At 43.4% G+C, this 20,417-nt stretch overlaps 1 protein-coding gene across 2 annotated transcripts in view; it reads left to right on the top strand.

Moving 5' to 3' along the window:
* Positions 1-20,417, top strand: part of NFKB1 (nuclear factor kappa B subunit 1) — a 278,175-nt gene that overhangs the window by 60,415 nt on the left and 197,343 nt on the right. For both annotated transcript variants that reach the window (XM_029597052.1, XM_029597051.1), the window contains exon 3: positions 3,385-3,457. In XM_029597052.1, the coding sequence (XP_029452912.1) occupies positions 3,385-3,457 (73 nt within the window). The remainder of the gene's footprint in view (positions 1-3,384; positions 3,458-20,417) is intronic.

Raw genomic sequence — 20,417 nt, 5'->3', positions numbered from 1 at the left:
CCATATTGTTTAGATGATAATAGTTTTGCTAACTTTTGGCCGAATAAAATTAGGGCTTTAGCAAGGAATTAGAAGTGGCTATAGGTTGTCAGAATATTTGGATTGTGGAATATTTGGTGAAAGGTTTGGGGTTACAAATGGAGGAGGGATTATCTGATTATAGTTTGCTGAGTCCGACTGAGCCGAAAGCTTTATTGACCTCCTGTAGAGCTATGTGGTGTGTGTTTTGACCCATGTCTTTCCTTTTTAATAATGTTCATGAGATACCTTCACTTATTAAATTCTGGTTTACGTTATGGTCATTTTCCATCGGTAAGCAGGCTGAATTTAGCCATTACATGTGAGTGACGTCATCTGGCAGCACCAAATGGAATTGCCTCTCCAAGCTAGTAGAGCTTTGAGCTTTACTGAACATGTGTGGGAGTTCCTGTGTCCTCAATTATTTTCTTTTGTCTGAGCCCAGCACAGATGTGAGCTTTTGTTTCTCCTATATTTTTTTTTCTATAAAAATCCTTAAAACCATTTTGCAATTCGATATTCTTTCTTCATTTTCTTTTTTTAAGTTGCCTCACTGCCTCTGCAGCCCCAACATGAGCACTTTATCAGTGCTACCAAAAAAAAAAAAAAAAATCATACCATCGGTGTGGCCTTCTCTTCTGTGTGGACAGAAGAAAAAGTCAACCAAGGTGAGTGGTTTCAAAACTTGTATCTGGGGAAAAATTATGTCCCTTACTGATGGCCCACGTGTACTGTGTTACTGATGCCTTGGTCCTGAACATGACCAGAAGGACTTCTATGCTGCAGATGGATGACCCTGGGCCCTTCGCATCGAGGAATTGCAGCTTTGACTACCTCTCTGGGAAAAGAGTTGAGCAGAAGATCATCAGAAACTCCCCTGTCCACTCGGTCCGAAGCTGTGGGAATCATGTTCCACCAGCTGCCCTGTGTTAAAAACAGACAAAGTAGCATCAGTCCCCAGAGCAACTGCAGCCTGCGTCAAAGAAGCACACACATTCCCAGCAGGGGGCCCCAGCACGGTTGATGCAGCCATCATTGGTTCCATTGGTGCCAAAAAGCGCCAGCAGCGCACGGTGCGTCGCCTCACCCGACGCATCTTCCACTGATGCAATCGACGCACAGCACATCAAGGCACTCTACCCAGGATGCACTGAACTGCTTGACGCATGGCCTACCAATTCAATTGACACTTGTTGCTTCGATGCCTTGGAAGTGTGTGACCTCTGCATTCTGACGCATCTACCCTGCGATCACGCAGTACTTAGGATCCTATATCATACTGTCCAGTGATGCACAGTGCAAGGACCCATGGTGCAGCTCTGATGCAACTGGCACAGTATTGTCGGCCAACACTGGATTCTTTGCCGTGTGTCTCAAAAGACCCATCGTAGCATATCAAAGCATCTAAGGTGTCCAAAATCTCTACCCCATAAAAAGCCACCGACATACCCACTTCAGACTTCGATTTATCAAGCTGCTTTGCCAACACAGCTCTGCACAACCCATCCTAGATCTGCGGGAGAAGGGGTCAGGTTGCTGCTGCTTCTGCTAGTAAACAGGGCACTCACTCCTCCTAGACTAGAGGCAGAAATGTTTGTTAGCATAGGTGTGCCTTGGGTTTGAAAAGGTTGTGTAGTTTCTACTCCAGCATGTTCTGTTTTCCAAATTATAAATTTCAGTTTTTATCCCACCTTTCCAAATGAATGCCAAATGCATCTTACAGCATTTTTAGAATTCAAGTACAATAAGTTCTTAACTCAAGATCTTAGAATCTAACTGGATGCCTGAAGCAACTGGAGATAAAATGTCTTGATCACGGTCACAAGTCAGCAGGAGAAGTGAGATTTGAATCCTGGATGCCCTAGCGTCAGCTCATTACTCTGTCCACCAGGCTACTCCTCTTCCATGCTGGTAAGGATAGTAATGCTGTTCTAGGGCCTGGTGTAATGTATTCATTACTACCTTTTCATAGGGTTCACTGCCTCTAGGCTCCCGTGATTGTGCAGTTGTGGGAGAAACACATAACTGGCTTGTTTCTGCATAATCAACATTTCTGAATTCTTCCCACCTCTTAAGTCAAATCTTTTAAAGAAGGCCACAGGGTGCCTGTCTGTCTTAAGACTCTGCTCTCTCTCTCTCTCTCTCTGCTCCTGCTCCAGCCCCTCCTCTCACAAACAGCCTGTAGGGAACCTCTCTCCTTCTGTTCCTTCCCACCTCTTTTCCTTCTGTCCTGAAAAGGAGGCGGAGAGTTGACACTGGAGTGGACACAGAAAGCAGTCAGAATGTTTGACCCCTGGAATATCTCCCAAATCCTTATCAAACCAAAGATGATTTTGGCGTGATGCCCTTTTAGAAGAATTTCATCTTTACACGAAGGTTCTTGTACCAGCATATATGGTCAACCATAAACCAGCTACAATGACTTGGATGTATGATTTTATTGTTTGGTTTTTTTTGTAAGTCTGTACCTGCTGGTGTCTCACAGCTGGCAGAGAGGGCATTTTTAATTCATAGAAGCTTTGAGTGGCACTACTGCTGACAAGTTTCAAACACGATAATTCAACCCCTTTTTGTGGTGGTTACCAAGTGCCAAATATTTGAACACATTTTTAGGTGTAATTAGCATAAATTGCCGATATGGAGGGCTTTTTCAGCATACATATACTCGGAAAGACAAGAACTTTCTCAAGAAAATATATAAAGGATGTGTAAGAATGCTCCACAAAGTTTTTGTTTTTTTTTAATGAAAAATACACCTGTAAAAGTTATATCTCAGAGCAGTGAAGAGGAAAGATGCAAGGCAAAGGCAAGCCCCAGTTACTCTTATGTATTGTGTCACATTTTTGCTAAAGAAATGTCTGGAGGAGACTAGTGCTGCAAGTTCACTGTGAAAAAAAGTACTTGGAAATGCTGAAATGTATCGGAGGTCAGTGCCTGCATCCCGTCTTAGCTTTAGGCTCATCTTACACGCCAACATTATTTGCATATTATACTGGATTAGATTTGTAGGAATAACCAAAGCTGCTGAAATGCCATAAAGTATGTAAAAGGTCAAAAAAGTATATTAAGGGTCAGCACAGATTTTACTTTTTGCCTTCTGGGCTCAATTTATATCACATGACTTACAATAATTCAATCTTTATTTTAAAGTAGTAAGCCTGAAAGTGTTTCAAACATAGAAAATTTTTACCCAACAAATGAAAGAGAGCAGCAAAACTGTCGTCAGCACCATGCCATGATCTCCATTTATAAACAGTCACTGAACTTTTATTTCCAGTGGACGTTCTTTCTATGCATTATAATCATTAGATGATGTTTATTCTTGAAAGTTTGCTTTGAGTAAATGTGAACTCTTCTTCCATTCAGATATTCGCAACGGATCAGTTTACTATGGGAATGAATGCTCTGTTTACTTCTTCTGAACCACTGCTACGGACTGGTAAGAAATCTTAGTCTTTCACATACCTCTCTGCTCTCAATGCCATGAAATCCTCTGTTTTGGCTTTCCATAGTTGACTCAGCTTGTGGTTTGCCTGATGGATCTCTTATCTTTTAGTCTGGGAGGAACTGTATGAAGCAGAATTCTCAAGGGTCAATACTATTCACGTTTCTCAAAATATCAATGCGGTTGTGCTTTGTTACTCCCTCTGTTGTACCCACTGGGTTCAGCTTTTGGCTGCTTTTCTCTCTGTGATGTATCACCTTTATTTATTTATTTAGCAGGTTTTCTAGACCGACGTTTAGTAAAAAAAAAAAAAACCAACAAAAAAAAAAAACTTTCACAACTGTTTACAATGTAAGAAAAATAAATACATCTTTGAATATAAAATTGTTAAAAGTATACATAGTAATACAATAAAACAAATTTTTTAAGACAAGTAGATAAAATCAATACAAATAGATAAGAACAACATAAAAGAATAATATTAGTAAAAGATCACTCAGCTATGCTGTAAGCTCGTTTAAAGAACCAGGTTTTCAGATTCCGTTTAAAAATTTTAAAATCAGACTGTATTCTTAGTTCAGGAGGCATTTCATTCCAATGTTTTGGGCCTGCTAATGAAATTGCTCTATCTCGCATTGATGTTAGTCTGGCCGTATTAACAGATGGTAGAGTCTGCTCATAAATTTCTCCACTTTGCCGTTTAATACATTTTTCTTTTTTTAAACAATTTTGACAAAAATAGTTTGGGATACATTTATTTCTTTTGAACAGCCTGCTTTGGGTAGAGATTCCAGAGGCTGCATTCTTCTAAGAAATACAGTGATGGTGAATGTAAATAATTTAAAAAGGAAACAGGAGAAAAGATTTAGATGTTTTCCTACAAGGTAAGCTTTTGGAGAAAGCTGCGGTTACATGAAAAAATTTGGTGAAGGCTTCCGATATGAAGGTGATAGCTTATAAATTCTTTCACAGGGTACATTGGTTCACCTATCAGATTGCTAAAATACACAGAGACATTTCTTGGGTATATTGAAGAGCTTGAACCAAAGAGGTTCTTACTTTCCTATGATTTGATTGTCTACCATTAACTTTGTTAGACAAAGTATCCTACGTATTATAGAATGCCCTAGAAACACCCCCCCCCCCCCCCCGGGTTCTTTTGGTGATTGGTTTGGAGAGAACTGCATTAGATTCTTGGCAGAATCTTTGAAGTAGAATTGTTATACCATTAAAATAACTGGAAAATAATTCATAAAGGTATGTACAGAGTATGGGCTGGATTTTAAAAAGGCCCGGCGACGCCTGTAAAGCCCCGGGACGCGTGTAAGTCCCAGGGCTTGCAAAAGGGGAGGGGGCAGGGCCCGAGGCTCCGGGCACAGTGGCCATTTGCCGCTGTGCTTGGGATGGTGCGCCAGCAGTTGGCCGGCGCACACAACTTACTTCAGCCCCAGGGCTGAAGTAAGTTTGGAAACAACAAAAAGAAAATAAAAAGGTAGGGGGGAAAGGAAAGGGAAGGTGGGGTGGGGAGTAATGGAACGGGGGAAGGCAGCGCAGCTCGGCGCACGCAAGGTGCACAATTGTGCTCCCCCTTGCATGCGCCGACCCTGGATTTTATAACATGCGCGCGCGCACCGGGTAGCGCGCGCGCGCATGTACGCCCGCGCGCAACCTTTTAAAATCTACCCCATGGGTGGATCTGTTATCCCTTACTGCAACTTCTGAGGAAATTATAGGTTAATTAAAGGATAAACTTGAATGCCTTCAGAAAACCTGGGGAAGTTTCCAAGACTTAAAGGGAAGTTGAATAGTTAAGTGTAGGTTGTAAGGCTGGATATGAATGATTTATATTGCTGTTGGTTTCTTCCTGTATCAGAGGGATGACTGGAAAGGGATAAGCAGGGGTTTAAATTGTTAAAAAAAAAAAAAAAGGAAGGAAGGATAGATTCTTCATTGTTAGCAAACTACATTGCTCTTTGCTGTGTATTTCATTTATCTGATGTTTGAAGAATATCTCTTTTCTCTTTGGAAAATGTATTTTGTTTCCATCAATAAAACGTTTGGATTAAAAAAAAAAAATGTTTTGAGTGCAGAGGCATTAGGAACCAGTAGCTCCGGGCTTCCCAAACCTTTAGCCAATGTGACCCCACTTTAGCATATGAAAACTCACGTGACTCCAGGGGAGCACCAAAACAAATTAGCGGGGCTGTGGTCCTCCTCTACCAATCACTCCAGTCCTCCCCCTCCTCGCATACTGCCTGAATCCCCTCTCTCTCCATCTCTTCCCTCTCCACTTGAGCTTTTCTGTCAACCTTCATCCTCTCCAGCTGATCCCCCTCTTATATTCCCCAGCTCTCACCTTCTCAGGCCGTCCCCTCTCTCTCTCTCATCCTTTCCAGCTGTTTTTGCATCTTCTTCCCACTTCCAAGTCATTTTTATAACCCAGCTCCTCTTTCATTCGCCAGTCGATCTTCTGTTATGCCACCCCCCTCGCTCTACAGCCAATCCCTCTTCAATTGATCCAGCCTTCAAATCTGTTCTGCATCTGATCCTTCCTTTCCAGCAGCTCCTCTTCCAAACATCCTCCCTCCCCACCAGCAGCATTTTCCTTTGGACCCCAGGCCACAGTGGGATGACAACTGGTGGAAAGAGCGGGCAGGCTGACGACAGGAGCAACGTTTTTTTCTCTTGGGTAGGTTCAGTGTTAGGTGAGGAGAGAAGAGCAGTGGTCATCTCACTGTCCTGCGCACACTTGGTATACCCTGCCAAAGCCCGACAGTGATCTGCAGGCGGCATTTAGTGCTGAAAGTCTGTGCACATCCTCTGAGCCAAGTGCAAGCTCACAGGCCCGATCCCTCCTCGCACAGGGCTTCAGAAACTCATGCAAGGGCAGGGCCATAGCAGGGCCTATGAGGGTCTGTGAGCAGGTCCTGGCTCACAGACCCCCACGCTGACTTTCACTGTAATGGCACTCTCATAGATACATTTTTTGTAACCAAACTAAATATACGTGCCTCTATGTAAACCGTTGTGATGGTGCCTTACTAAACGATGGTATAGAAAAGATTTTAAATAAATAAATTACCAATGCTGTTGCATTTGAAGCACTTGTGAGCTCAGCTGAAGATTTTGAGACTCCGTTTGGGGTCCCATCCCACAGTTTGGGAAGCCCTACAGTAGCCAGCAGGGCACGTATTGAGTGGGAATAAATGAGCCATTGTGCTGATGGGGTAGTTTTATTGTGCTGATGGTGGAAATTATGGTTTCTAATTTCCTGTGAGGTGGCTCATTTCCTCCCCACAGTTGGTGGACTTCAGTTTTGTATCTTTCTTTGCTTTAATTTATTTTTATTTTTGTGTTTTTGAATTATATAATTTTTTGGTGAAATTCGATTTTAGTTTCCTTTTTATTTTATTTTATTTTTTTGTTTTCTGTAATGGAAACTTAAATATGCAATAAAAAAAATTGTTCAGTAATTAAGCAGATGGTTCTGTCTGTCACATGATAACCATATCAGTAAAATCTTTCATTTTTCTCTCAAAAAAATTGTTTTCCCTTTGCTAAGGAAGGGGGAGGGCTGCCAGAGTGCTGAATTGGCACTCACATCCTGCTGAAACCAAATAAGAGTCATTGTTGCCCCCAGGTGCAGCGTTGATCAATTGGGTCCCTTCTGATGACAAAATTGAGTGGCAGGGATTCCCCTCCTATGACATTGACTCACCTGAGGGTGGAGAGGGGAAAGAATGCCCACCGAGTAAAGCAATCGAGCTGAGACCACCGTGGATCAGTCAGTTTGAGCCTGTGCTATTCCCAGGCTGTATGGAGGCCGCATGGGCTTCAGTTGACCGAGCTGCCTATGCACTGCCTGACTGCTGCAGGGCCCTCTTCTCTGTTTGGGCCTCCCCCTACCTTGAAGCAGCTCGTGGGGACTAAGAGCCACTGCCCTTCTCTCATTGCAGCCCAAGAGTGGGGCCTGAGGAAATGAGAAACCCCCCCCCGAATCTCCTTTCCACGTGGTCCTTGAGGATGAAGAGACACTGGCTGGCTCCTCTCTTGCTGTTGCTAGGACAAAAAAAAAGCAATTGGAGATGGGGGCAGAGAAAAAAAATGAAATAGATTAGCGATGGGGGAGAGGGATAGAATTGGAAGCAGGGTTAAGCATTAGGCCTGAGGTGGTGGTGGTGGGGGGGATTTTGGAGGCAGACAAGGGAGGCAGAGAGGTTTAAGGGATCAAATCTGTGGTTGGGGGGGGGGTAGGAGGGGATATCTGCCAGATTCGGGATTGGATGTAGACGTGGGGGAGGTGGGGGGCAGTGCATTACAGCACTGACAGTGGCTGGAGGGGGGGGGCGGGGTCTAAAAACAATATGATGTCACTGGGCAGCAGGCAGTCCCTGGGAGAAAGGAGAAGGGGAAGGGCTGAGGCTGACACAGCACAACAAAGAGCTCGCTGCTCCAGCCATTCACCTTCTGTCACTGGCGGGTGAGGGGGCAGAAGAGTATGAGCCTCTGCTCCAGCCTTCTCCTCACCCCCCCCCCCCCCCCTCCTGTCCCTAAAAAGACTGGAAGGGAGGGCCTGGATTAGGGAGCAGCCTGGCACTTGTTTTCTCCCTGCCTTCCCGGGCCCTGTGTCCCGCCTGACAGGGGAGGGGGGCTAAAGCAGGAATGAAGAGAGCTGTTCTGTGTTACCTTGAGATTTGTCATTGCCCACAGCCCTCCTGACCAGTAAGCGTGCAGGAGAGGATATTGGGGCAGAGCTGGTGCCTTTAGTTGTAGCATCTCCTGCTCCCTCCGATCTCTTGGGTGACTTTTTACAGAGGCAAAGCGGCACCCGGGAGTCTTTAAATAACCACACCCCACTGCACCACCAGCACCACTCAATATTCAGAGCATTCCTCTTTGTTTCAAGCAACAAATTTGTGCCTGTGAGATCTCTAATGTTATGTTTCTGGTTTCCGGTATCATCTCAACCTGGTTTCCTTTTCAGTAATTTCTGTGTTTCCTGTTACATGAAATATTAATTTCAGAAGCACTATATGTTTTTTTCTGATTCTTAATGCTGCAAGTTATTTTGTTTTAAAGAAAAATCTTTAAGAGATAACCAAAGAAATCAAACCATCGAAGAGAGTCCTATTTTACAACATTTGCTCACAGGTTCAAAATGGGAAGGCTTTTTTTTTGGGTTTCTTTATCGTAAAGTACTGTAAAAACATCTTATGTGTCTTACCAATGCAGTTTTTCAGCTGTGCATGTGCGCGCTGCAGAAAAGAATACAGATAGCATAAGCTCGCTGTTTTAACTCAAAGCTTACTATTTTTTTTGTCTGTCTAGCCAAGACCGTAAGTTTCAAGGAGCAGACACTGTCTGTTATATGTCTCCTTACAGCACTGTGTGTGCCTGATAGCTCTATACAAATGATTAATAATAGTAATAAATAAAAATACAGATATAGGTATGGGTAGCCCCTATCTTTCCCTTTTTGGGTTCGTGTACTTAAGGATATAACATAGCGTCCTCTCCCTGGCATCCTGGGCAGTCCCTGCTTGCCCACCCTTTGCAGTGGCCCAGGGCATAATTTTCCACAGCCAGGAAATGTGCTTGTCTGTGCCTGCACAGATGAAAGTATTACACAGGGCAGCAGCAGGAAGCGCCCGCAACTGGAGCACACGCTTACAGGCCCACCACGCGTACACCAGACCTGCCATGCTACCCAGTTCCAGAAGGTCTTATGGCCAGTCCTGGTTTTGAATTTACATTCCAGTGCGGCGTGGGATTTGTAGTCCCTGATTCTACCCATTGACATCAGTGCTGCAAGTCCCATGATGCCTCCAGATGGGGGTTGTCAGAAATCTAGGACTGGCCTAAAATCTCCCTCCTGGAACTAGGTAACTTGGCAGTTCTGCATAAAACACGCATTACATTAGGTTGCAGCTAACAACAGACTGAAGTCAATAATTCAGTTGCATCATAAACAAATATAAAACACGATTCAGTACAATTATTTGTTTTGTTTTGTTTATAATGTGACACAAAAAGCAAGAAAGCATGCAGCAATGAAACTGCAATACGAATTAAATCATTCTTCATGAAAAAATTAAAAGGAAAAAAAAAAACAATTCAGTGTCTATTGGTTCACAAATAAGTAGGAGGATCCAAGTCTCAAACCCCAGAAATTTTTGGAATATATATATAATATGTTATTGCTCCATTTATAGATACACCACTTTATCTTTCTTTATGATTCATATTGTGAATTATATGCTTATTTGAATAAGTATATCTTGCAATTATGTATTGTTAAAAAATTTTCAATAAATAATAAATTTAAAAACAAAAAAAAAAAACCCCAGAAATTTAAGATACAAAAAATAAAGCAAAGATAAGAGTTGCACAGCAATCACATTAATCTTGAAGTGGATTTCAGCTTCAGACATCCTGAGAGGTGGATGTGAAAGGAAAGGCTGAGGAAGTTAAGAGGTGCAGAACTGAAAGTCAGAAACAAGGCCAGAGACGATATAACTAACATTTTAGTAAATGGTGGATTTACAAGGAAAATTGAGCCAAAACTGGACTCTCAATTGAAGCAATCTAGGCTTCCTTTTCTTCTGAGTTGTGTTGAGGTTTGTCCTGCTAACTTCTGGATCTAGCTGGACAAACCCACAGCTTTTAATTTCCCTCCCCAGTGAATGGATACATTTTAGCCAGTTAAGTCCTTATTTGGCTGCAGTGGTGCAATCAGAACTAATTTTTTGGCAGGGCACTAGGGATAAAGGCCCAAATATCGCACTGTAACATAAAACGCAAGCCCCTATTCAATAAAGTGTGTGGTGTTAATGCACCAAAATACACTTTATTGGTAAATAGATCCCATTGAAAATAATGGTGCCTGCAATAAATAGAGAGGGCTCAATATTCAAAAGATATCCGGGTATGTAAGTTATCCGGCTGACTTACATGAATATTCAGTAGTATGGCTATGCTGATGAATATTTGTTTATAAATCGCTGCTTAGCCGGATAAGTGTTATCTGGCAAAGGTAGACCTGCTCCATGTCAAACAGAGCAAACTGGACTGTTACAGATCCCTATACAGAAACATGCCAGCAGATTACCTGATCTTGGTCACACATGCAAAACACAGAAAGATCCTGCCAAATATAGAACAAGTAACCACAAATTAGAAAGAAAAATACCGAGACAAAAGCTGAACTGGAAATCCGAAAGAGCCAGAATCTGCCTGCAGGAGGGGGAAAAAAGCGTACTTCCTCCTGTACTGTGCTAAATATAGAAGGACATCAGAGATGCACATTTTCCAAAACTGACAGAGAAAATGAAACACATCGCACTAAAGAATGAGCAGAACATATCGTTCACTTTTCTATACTGCCTTCCTCACCTGATGAAGATCCAAAGCCGTTTACAAGAATTTAAGTACGATAATGAGCCTAAGATATCTAAAAATACATTAGCAACATACCATCTTTATTCCAAAAGTGCTGTGCATCCATCCTCTACTACCAAAAAAAAAACTGGAGAGAGAGAAATTTATAGTAAGAAAAAAAAAAAGGCTGTATCCTGCCACTGGGCCATAAATGTGATCTGATTAGATGCAATATAGACAAGCACCAGAAACTGGGAATTGATCTTATTGTCCTTTTTTTTTTTTTTTTTTTAAATCTAATTTTATTATCACTATTTTATGTAATCCTTTTGTTTTAAATACTTTTAAGGGTAACTTTCAAAGATCTCTGAGCAGCCCCATATTTATTTTATTTATTTAAATACTTTTGATATACCGATACTCAAGACTGGTGTCTTATCGTACCGGTTTACATTGAAACAAGGGGTAACCAATTAACTATGAAAATAAATAAAATAAATAAAGTTACAAAGAACAAGGGGTTTACAGGATGGGAGAGTAGAGAGCGAAAGCACACAATTAGTATAATAAGTTAAACATAACTAAGTTTAAAATAACGGAGTTTAACATATAAACGAATGTAGCAGGCTTAGACAATGGATTAGTCTTTAGGTCTATAAAGTTGCCGGTGCGAGTGAGGGAGGGGGAGGGAGGGGATCTGTGAGAATGGATTGCATAGCTGTGCTTGTTCGTATGGTGTTCGTATGGTGTCCATATATGCGCGTATATAGGCGCGAGGAGATCCACTATAGTATTTTATAATCTGCAGGTATCTCATCCGCACAGATTATAAAATATGCTCTTCCCCTCTCCCCAGTATATGCATGTACTTTATTTTTTTTTTTAATTTTATTTATATTCTGCTTTTCAGGTATTTCAAAGCAGATTGCGTTCAGGTACTCCGAGTATTTCTCTGTCCCCAAAGGACTCCCAATCCATATCTGTACCTAAGGCAACGGAGGGTGAAGTGACTTGCCCAAGGTCACCAGGAGCGGCAGTGGGATTTGAACCCTGGCTTCCCTGGTTCTCAGCCACTGCTGAAACCACTAGGCAAACTCCTCCACGTCATTTTCTCTCTCTTATAAACCTATGCGTGCATATTTTATGTACGTAAAACCCTGATTTACACGCAGAAGTCAGTATATCTTAACACGTTCATGCTTCCCTGAAATCACCAGTTTGCTGATTCCTCCACCAGTTCACCCAGTCCTTCTCCAGGTCATTGAGACCCTCCCACCCAGACAGTAGATGAGTCTGATATCAGTTGTGCTACACAATCAGCAGGTGTAAAATTGCCCAAAAACGTTTCCTAATATATATTCACATAAATCTCTTATAAAATATCAACTTGCGCATGTTCCTCTTGGCCCCTCCTCAGAACGCCCCTAAGCTGCCTCTTTTCTTGTGCAAGTAAATGTGCGCATGAAACCAAAAAATGCACATGTACTTTTGATGTTTATAAAATAGCATGTACACGATGTACAAGCTACTTACATGCATGTATGCTAACTTTACGCATGCAACTCCTTTGAAAATTAACTTGCTTGTGCATTACTTTGACAGTTTCATGTTCAGATTGTCGTGCTAGTCAAGTTTCCTGAATCATAATCTCTCTCAACTCCTGCCCTTCCTCCTCATGATGAGAGAGAGAGAGAGAGAGCATGAGTCTAGTGGGGTGAGACTGCTGGGGACGGGGGCACGAGGGATTGAGAGTCTCGTCCTCTGTATCACCCACCTGTCCCAAATAGCCTCACACTCACCCCAGCCTCCTCACAATTATACCCCCCCCCCCCTCACGCTCATCCCTCCTCAGCCTTCCAGTTGCCTCCTACACAACCACTCCAGTACCTCAGCCCATTCCCAGCCACCTCACACTCATCCGCCCCCCCTCGCCCTTCCAAAGCTCCAGCCTTCTCACACTCGCTGCAAACTAAAGACTAGCACACCAGACTGAGAGACATTAGCAGTGCTCAGAACTCGAAAACGTAGCCTCATGTCCTCTCTGCCTCAGCCAGACTTTTATCTTCAGTCCTCCACCTGCTGAGCTGACTCTGATCCTTGTTCTTTCCCAGCCCTACTGCCGCTGAAGGTGCCCTCCACTTCTTGGCTTGGTGCAAGGGTTCCCTACCGCGCCAGATCAGACCCCGATCCTCGCTCCCTCCCTCCATGGCGTGCCCGTGTGCTGCCGGTGAAAGTGCCTCCGCGCAGACTCCTTCTGGGCAGCGTGCTGGTAACTCCTGCCGCAAGAGCCTGCCCCACCCTGGCCGCTGATCATCTGGCCCGCTGCCTGCTACTGGCCTTGCCTGGCGAGCTGCTCCAGCTGTGCTGAGATCCTTCCGTCGCTTCTCTCAGTGAACACAAGTCGCCAGTGCCCTCCCACCTGCCCCCATTCCTGCGTTTTTCTCCCCGCCTCCAGGGCTCCTTAATCTTCTGCTGCTGGGTGCTGCACTGCCACTGCTGAATAAAGTCTTTTGTCTATAAATTGTGAGTGGCAGCTTCCTCTTGGTCCTGCAAAAAAAAAGAAAAAAAGATTGGGCAGTCCTGAGTGAAAGTATGTGGACCCTGGCCCGCCCAGGCCCACCCATGGGCTGTATCAGTGCTCGGCTAAAACTTAGATCAGAAGGAGGTGGCATTCCAGGGATGTGACTTAAGTTTATCCCACTAACTCTGATCAGAAATATTGCTGTTCTAAAGTTAATTGGATAACTTTAAATAAAAAAAAAAAAAAAAAGGTAGGAGCCCAGCAACAGCCAATCCCCCCTCCCTTTTGCCCATCAGGATATAAAAAAAAAAATAGTGTGGATTGAGCAAGTTACCTTCCACCCCATCCCCAAGATACTGTAAAATAAAAAGGTTTCATTGTCTGAGCAGCTTCCCATCCCCCCCCCAAGATATGGTTTAAAAAAAAAAAAGTCAAGCTACCCAATGGTCTGATTTCTCCCCCTTCCCCCATTGCCTACCTTTAAAAAAAAATGTGTATCTGCAAATCCCCACCCCTACTCCTGAACCCTAAAAGTCTCTCCAATACACAGTGAGAGGAGAAGAGGCTCTTACCATCTCTCAATTGGTTAAGTGAAGATAGCTCTTACAACTACCAGCACTTCGTATTCATTTATTCACTGCACTCCGGCAATGATGAGAGAGGGAGAGAGAGCGTGAAACTGCTGAGGACAGGAACGGGCAGGAGGGATTGAGAGTCTGGTCCTCTGTACCACCCACCTGTCCCAAATAGCCTTGCATACCCTCATCCCCTGCCCTCATACACAACAGCTGTCAGTGAAGGCACTAGTCCCAATTCAGAATCAAGTTTTGAACAGGGATTGGTCCCTTCACATTCTGAGTAGGAATTGATCCCCATTCAGAACTTAATGTTACATGGAGCCCTTCTCTCTGGATCTTCAATCCCTGTAGGCCCTTTCTTCAGTCCTAGGGGAGGTAAAAAAAACAAACAAAACAAAAAAAAAAACCCACAAAACCTGTCCCCCCACCTGTTCCTCAGTTCTGGGGGGAGAGAGGGGGAAGCATTCTGGCTGAATTGCCCCCAATCCACATAGCTATTAAAGGCAGATCCAACAAAGTGTTTAGTCCTTCCTTTCACCCAGAAGAGGTGCTTTTCTCCTAATTTTTATTTTAATTTTCTATTTTAGAGTGTTTTTCTGTTTTAGTCCCTCTATGGCAGTGTTTCTCATCTGGGGTGATGCAGGAAAGTCCTTGTGCCACAGTGCTGGCAGTGCCAGCATGATTTCTTCCCCCCCCCCCCCAGGCCCATGCTCCAACTCAGATTTAGGGCACTGCCAATAATCTCCTGCTTGCTGTTGTCCCTGCACAACTGGCTAGCACTGCAGAACACAGAAAGGGAGAGGTGGGATCAGGGAGCCCCACACACCAGCAGTCAACAATAGAGAAGAGTCTTTGCTTCCTGCTCCAGCCCCTCCACTCCCTTCCTGTCTATCCTTACCCCACCCGTTGCCAGGAGTACAGGAGGTCTTTTCTCCTGTGTTCTGTTTACTTGAAGACACTGCCACAGGCCTTAGATGTCAGTGCTGCCAGGTCTTGGGATTCAGCTGACAGCAGAGAGGAGGAGGGAATCATTTGTTGGGAGGGAAGGGAGATGGGGGGAAAGGGGGTGGATGCTTGGGGATGGGTGCAATATAAAAGGTAGTAAATGGAAGTGAGGAGATGTGAAAATTCTTGGATGAGGTGTACAGGGGGGAGGGGGGAGATTGGTAGGACAAGTCGATTCAAATTTGGAAGGAGGATGGGATAGAGCATACCAAGGATAATTGAGGATGATGTGGGAAGAGTAGAACAAACCTAGGACAGGACAGAGATGGAAGAAAGGGAGAAAGAGAGGACAGGGTGTAAGGGAGAGAGAATATGAGAAGAGAGGATCTGAAATAGGGGGAGGGAGATGAAGGGATTAAGGACTCTGGATAAGAGGCAGGGTGATGGAGAAGAACAAGGGGACTCAGGGTGGAGGGAGAAGAGAGAGAGAGAGGACTGGGTATTGCAAATGGAGATATGGCAAAATGAATTGGGAATAGTGAGAAGGGGGGAGGACTGGGAATGGGGGGAAAATCTGAAGATGTGGAGTTGCAGGGAGAATCTGTATTGGGGCCTATCTTTGTAGGCGAGGGGTTCATGTCTTCCCTTACCTCGACGATTGGCTTATCAAGAGCGACTCCAGGCAGGGGGCGCTGCGTTCCCTACAAACAACCATACGTGCCTTGGAAAATTTAGGATTTCTGATCAATTATCCAAAATCCCATCTCCAGCCATCGCTGCAACTGGACTTTATTGGGGCTAGGCTGGACACTGTCCATAAAAAAAAGCCTCTGCCTTGAGACAGGGCAGAGACCCTTGCTGCCCTCACTAGTGTAGTCTGCAGTCGTTTCCTTGTTTCAGCACACAAGTTTCTATGACTCCTGGGACATATGGCAGCGACTGTGCATGCTACTCTGTTTGCTCAACTTCACACGCACAGGGCTCAGTGGACATTACGTTCCCAGTGGTGTCAAGCCACCCAGGATCTTCAGGCTCGTGTCCTGGTCACTACTCCCCTCCGGCAAACCCTCATGTGGTGGGAAACCCCATCCAATCTGGAGCAAGGGATGCCCTTCTGGGGCCTGCAGCCCCACATTGTCCTCACCACAGATGTGTCTCACGTGGGTTGGGGAGCACATGTTGCAGACTTCCACACTCAGGGTCTTAGGTCTTTGCAGGAGAAGCAGTCCCAGATAAATTTCCTGGAGTTGCGGGAGATATGTTACGCCCTGAGGGTGTTCAGGGAGCACCTGCACAACAAAGTGGTCCTGGTTCAGACCAACAATCAGGTGGTGATGTGGTATCTGAACAAGCAGGGAGAAACGGGGTTATACATCCTCTGTCAGGAAGCAGTCCATATCTGGTTGTGGGCCCTCGAAAGGCATCTTCCTCCGGGCTGTGTCATTTTACTGGTGTCCACAAAGGACTGCACAGTGCAACATTTCCTCTTAGGAGAGCCCACTGTTGGGAAAACTGTAGCAGAGGCATTACAGATTAGGGGTGGGGTGGGGTGTTATTGTCAGAGCAATGTGGGAAAACTAACATGGCACCAGTTGTACTATACTTCAGTTAGCACCATCAGTCCTACTACTTTCAATAGATTAAATAAACCACACCAAATCATTCAAAAACAAAGGACACTTCATCGCAGAGATTTGATTGATTGATTGATTATTTATTTATTTATTTATTTGTTGAGTTTTATATACCGTCATTCGGTAGAGCCATCATAACGGTTTACAAAAATATACATTTTTCTTAGCAGTTGTGCAACAGTAAAAAAACAATTTGAACAATATCAGAAATAAGCATATCAAGTCCAGAGAGCATTATTAGGTTGGATGAGGAGGGTATGCAGTTCAGGGTGAAGAGAATGTATTTAAGAGGTTTATAATTGAGAGTTCATTTGAGAGTTGGAATGGTCAGACCTCTGAGGGTCAGTGTAGAATTTGCAGAACATTAGTGTTTTTAGGTCCTTTTGAATATTTTTAGGTCTCGTTGGGTTCTCAGGAATTTAGGTAGGGTGTTCCAAAGTTTAGGTGAGGCAATTGAAAAGGCTCTTTCTCTTGTGGTTGCCAGATGCGCATCTTTGATAGGGGGAATGTTTAGGTAACCTGAGTTATTAGAACGTAGGTTTCTTGGAGGATTTTGAGGGATTATGTTTAGGGTGTTAAGACTTTGATGATCATTGTTTAGAATTTTGTGGATTATGGTCATTGATTTGTAAGCAATACGTGCAGTAATAGGGAGCCAGTGAAGTGAGGTCAATATTGGTGTTATGTGTTCACTTCTTTTTGTTCCAGTTAGGACTCTGGCAGCTGAGTTCTGCAGTATTTGGAGTGCTTTGAGGGATGAGAAAGGTATTCCAATTAGTAAGGAGTTGCAATAGTCGAAGGTGGAGAAGATAAGTTGAAGTACAGTTCTGAAATCGTAGGGGTTGAGAAATGGTTTCAGGTGTCTTAGGGATAGGAGTCTGTGGTATCCTTCTTTAGTTTTATTTGCTATGTGGTTCTTGAAAGAAAGTTCTTTATCAATGATAACTCCGAGGTTTCTGGTGTGGGTGGTATGGAGTATAGTTATCATTTGTTTGTCAAGTATTGTCAGGGGTGGCGGAGTTGGATTGGGTTTTGTATCCATGAGTATTATTTCAGTTTTGTCAAAGTTGATTATGAGTTTCAGGGAATTTAGGAGATGTTTGATTGAGATAAGTAGTTCTGAGGTTTTCTTGTAGGTGTCTTCAATCGAATTTTGTATGGGAATGAGGAGCTGAATGTCATTAGCGTAGAGGAAGTGTGTGATTTCATATTCTTTTAGTAGTTGGCAGATGGGGAGAAGGTATATGTTGAAAAGGGTAGCTGATAAAGCTGATCCTTGAGGGACTCCAGTGTTGAGGTTGATTATTTTTGATTAATACTTGGTATGTTCGATCAGATAAATAGGAAGAAAACCAACGTAAGGTATTGGCAGTTAAACCAATTTGGGATAGTCGCTCCAATAGTATATTGTGGTTCACTGTGTCGAAGGCGACTGAAAGGTCAAGAAGAATGAGCAAGTATTTTTCACCTTTGGCAAAGCCTCTTATAATAATGTCTTTTAGGGAGATGAGGAGAGATTCTGTGTTTAGGTTTTTTTCTAAAACCATATTGGGATGGAGGTAGGATGCTGTTTGTCTCCAGATAGTCATCTAGTTGAGTATGTACGACTTTTTCAATGGTTTTGGCTATGAACGAAAGGTTTGATATGGGACGGTAGTTGGAAAGGATTTTCGGATCTAGGTTGTTCTTTTTAAGGATTGGTTTGACAGCAGATTTGAGGCATTTGGGGTAGTTGCCTTTGGTCAGTTATAAATTGACAATTTTGGTGATGGTTTTTGATATGGTAGGTTCAATTGATTTGAGGGTTGTTATTGGGATGTTGTCTAATGGATGGCTGGCGGGGTTCATTTTATTTATTATAGATTGAATTTCAATGGTGGAGGCAGTGTCAAAGTTTGACCATGATGAGGTTATCTTGTTGTTAAGTTTGGTGTTCTGGTTGTTGTTAGTTATGTTGAATTGGATTAGATGAGATATTTTGTTGTTGAAGAAATCAGCAGTCATCGCTTCCATGTTTGGTGCATGAAGACTCTTGAGTGGTTTTGGTAAGTTTCTGAACTATTGCGAATAACATTCTGGGGTTAGGATGAAATTTGGAGATTTTGTTGGAGAAGAATTCCTTTTCACATTGTTGATGATATTTTTATATTGAGCTAAGTTGTTCCGATAATTATTTAGTGTGGTAGTATTTTTGTTTTTTCTCCATTCTCTTTCTTTTTTTTCTGAGTATGCGTTTGGCAGTTCTGATATTTTCGTTATACCATTGGTTGTTGTGTTTGGGTTGTTGTTTAGTCTTTGTAATAATGGGATTAATGTTGTCTGCAACTTGTTTTGTGATGTTTAGCCATGATGAGGTAGCATTCTCTGAGTTAGATAGATTGATGTTGTTTAATTCGGATTGAAGAGGTTTTTGTAAAGGTTCTATGTTGAATGGTGGACAGTAGGATATTTTGTTTGGGGTGATTTGAGGAGGTTTAATGTTGAGGTTGGTATGTAAGTTAGCTTGGATTTAGATGGTGGTCGGACCAGGGTATTTCTGTGGTGTGGGTAGAGAATGATTTCCAGACTTCAGTGTTGACAAAAATGAGGTCAATTGGGTGGCCTGCTTTATGAGTTGGAGATTGGATTATTTGTTCTAGATATAGAGTTGAGAGTGCATCAATGATAGTTTGGCAGGTTTCTGAGTGAGTTGGTAAGTTGAAATGTATGTTGAAGTCACCAAGTATGATTATGGGTTTGTTGAGGGAGATGTTCATAATATATTCAATTAGAGGTGAGCAGTTATTATCGAGTGCTCCTGGAGGGACAGTAAATGAGGCATATTTGAAGTTTTGGTGAATCAAATAAAGCAATTTCAAATGGTGGAGGAATGTTAGATGGGTGAAGTGTTAGTTGCAGGCTTTTTTTAGATATAAGCATTAAGCCACCTCCTTTTTATTTTTTCTGGGGATTGAAGAGGTGTAATCTTGGTTGGATAGTTGGTTTATTAGAACGGAATCCGTATTTTTGAGCCAGGTTTCCATAATTGCAATGAAATCTGGTTTGTGGTCACTGAGTAGGTCATTGAATAGAGGGATTTTTTTTTATTATAGAACGAGTATTGATGAGTATGAATGAGAGAAGCATATAGTTTGAGAATTGGATGTGTGTGTTGTTTTTGTAGTTTATTGATTGATTTAGTTTATGTGGAGATTTCAAGGATGAATGTTTCTTAGAGGATGTAGGTTGATTGTTTGGAGATGATATCTTGTTGTTCATCTTTTTCTGAGATTTTGAACGGAAAGTTGATTGAGATAGCAATATGAGAGTATAGCTTGCTTTTGGAAGGCAGTTGTTAGTCATGCAGTTTTTTGGGTTTTTTTTTTTTTAGTGTTTGGGAGGAGCGGGTTGAGAAGGTAAGGTTTAGGAAGGGGGGTGTCTTTGAGGGCTGTGATGAATGGGCTGCGCAAAGGGGCGCGCAAAGGGCCCTGCTCCTTTGGATGCGCTCCTTCGGCGCACGGCGCCTGGGGTGAGTTTAAACTTAAACACCACTCACCCGGCCCCTCCTCTGATGTCAGGGGGCTGGCTTCGCTTTAAGATGGGTGATGCTGCTGAAAGGAGGCCTTTCTGAGGCCTGTGCTGCTGGTTGCAGGTGATTTTGAGGGAGGGTCGGCTTGTTAGGCTCCCTAGTTGCTGGTGGAGGCATTCGGGGAGGCCCCTGCGGAGCTTGGCATCAGTGAGATGAGCCCGGCAGTGCTGGATGGGTCCCTGGGAGCTGGTAAATGGGGACTGGCTGATTGACGGTGCTCTGATGTCTAGGGGGACGCCCGGGGTGAGTTTAAATTTAAACACCACTCACCCGGCCCCTCCTCTGATGTCAGTGGGCTGGCTTCGCTTTTCAGGTGCTGGCTTCGCTTCAA

This window comes from Rhinatrema bivittatum, chromosome 1 (assembly GCF_901001135.1).
Source record: "Rhinatrema bivittatum chromosome 1, aRhiBiv1.1, whole genome shotgun sequence".
In the NCBI taxonomy this organism is placed as follows: domain Eukaryota; kingdom Metazoa; phylum Chordata; class Amphibia; order Gymnophiona; family Rhinatrematidae; genus Rhinatrema; species Rhinatrema bivittatum.
This window is presented reverse-complemented; position numbering and strand designations above follow the sequence as displayed.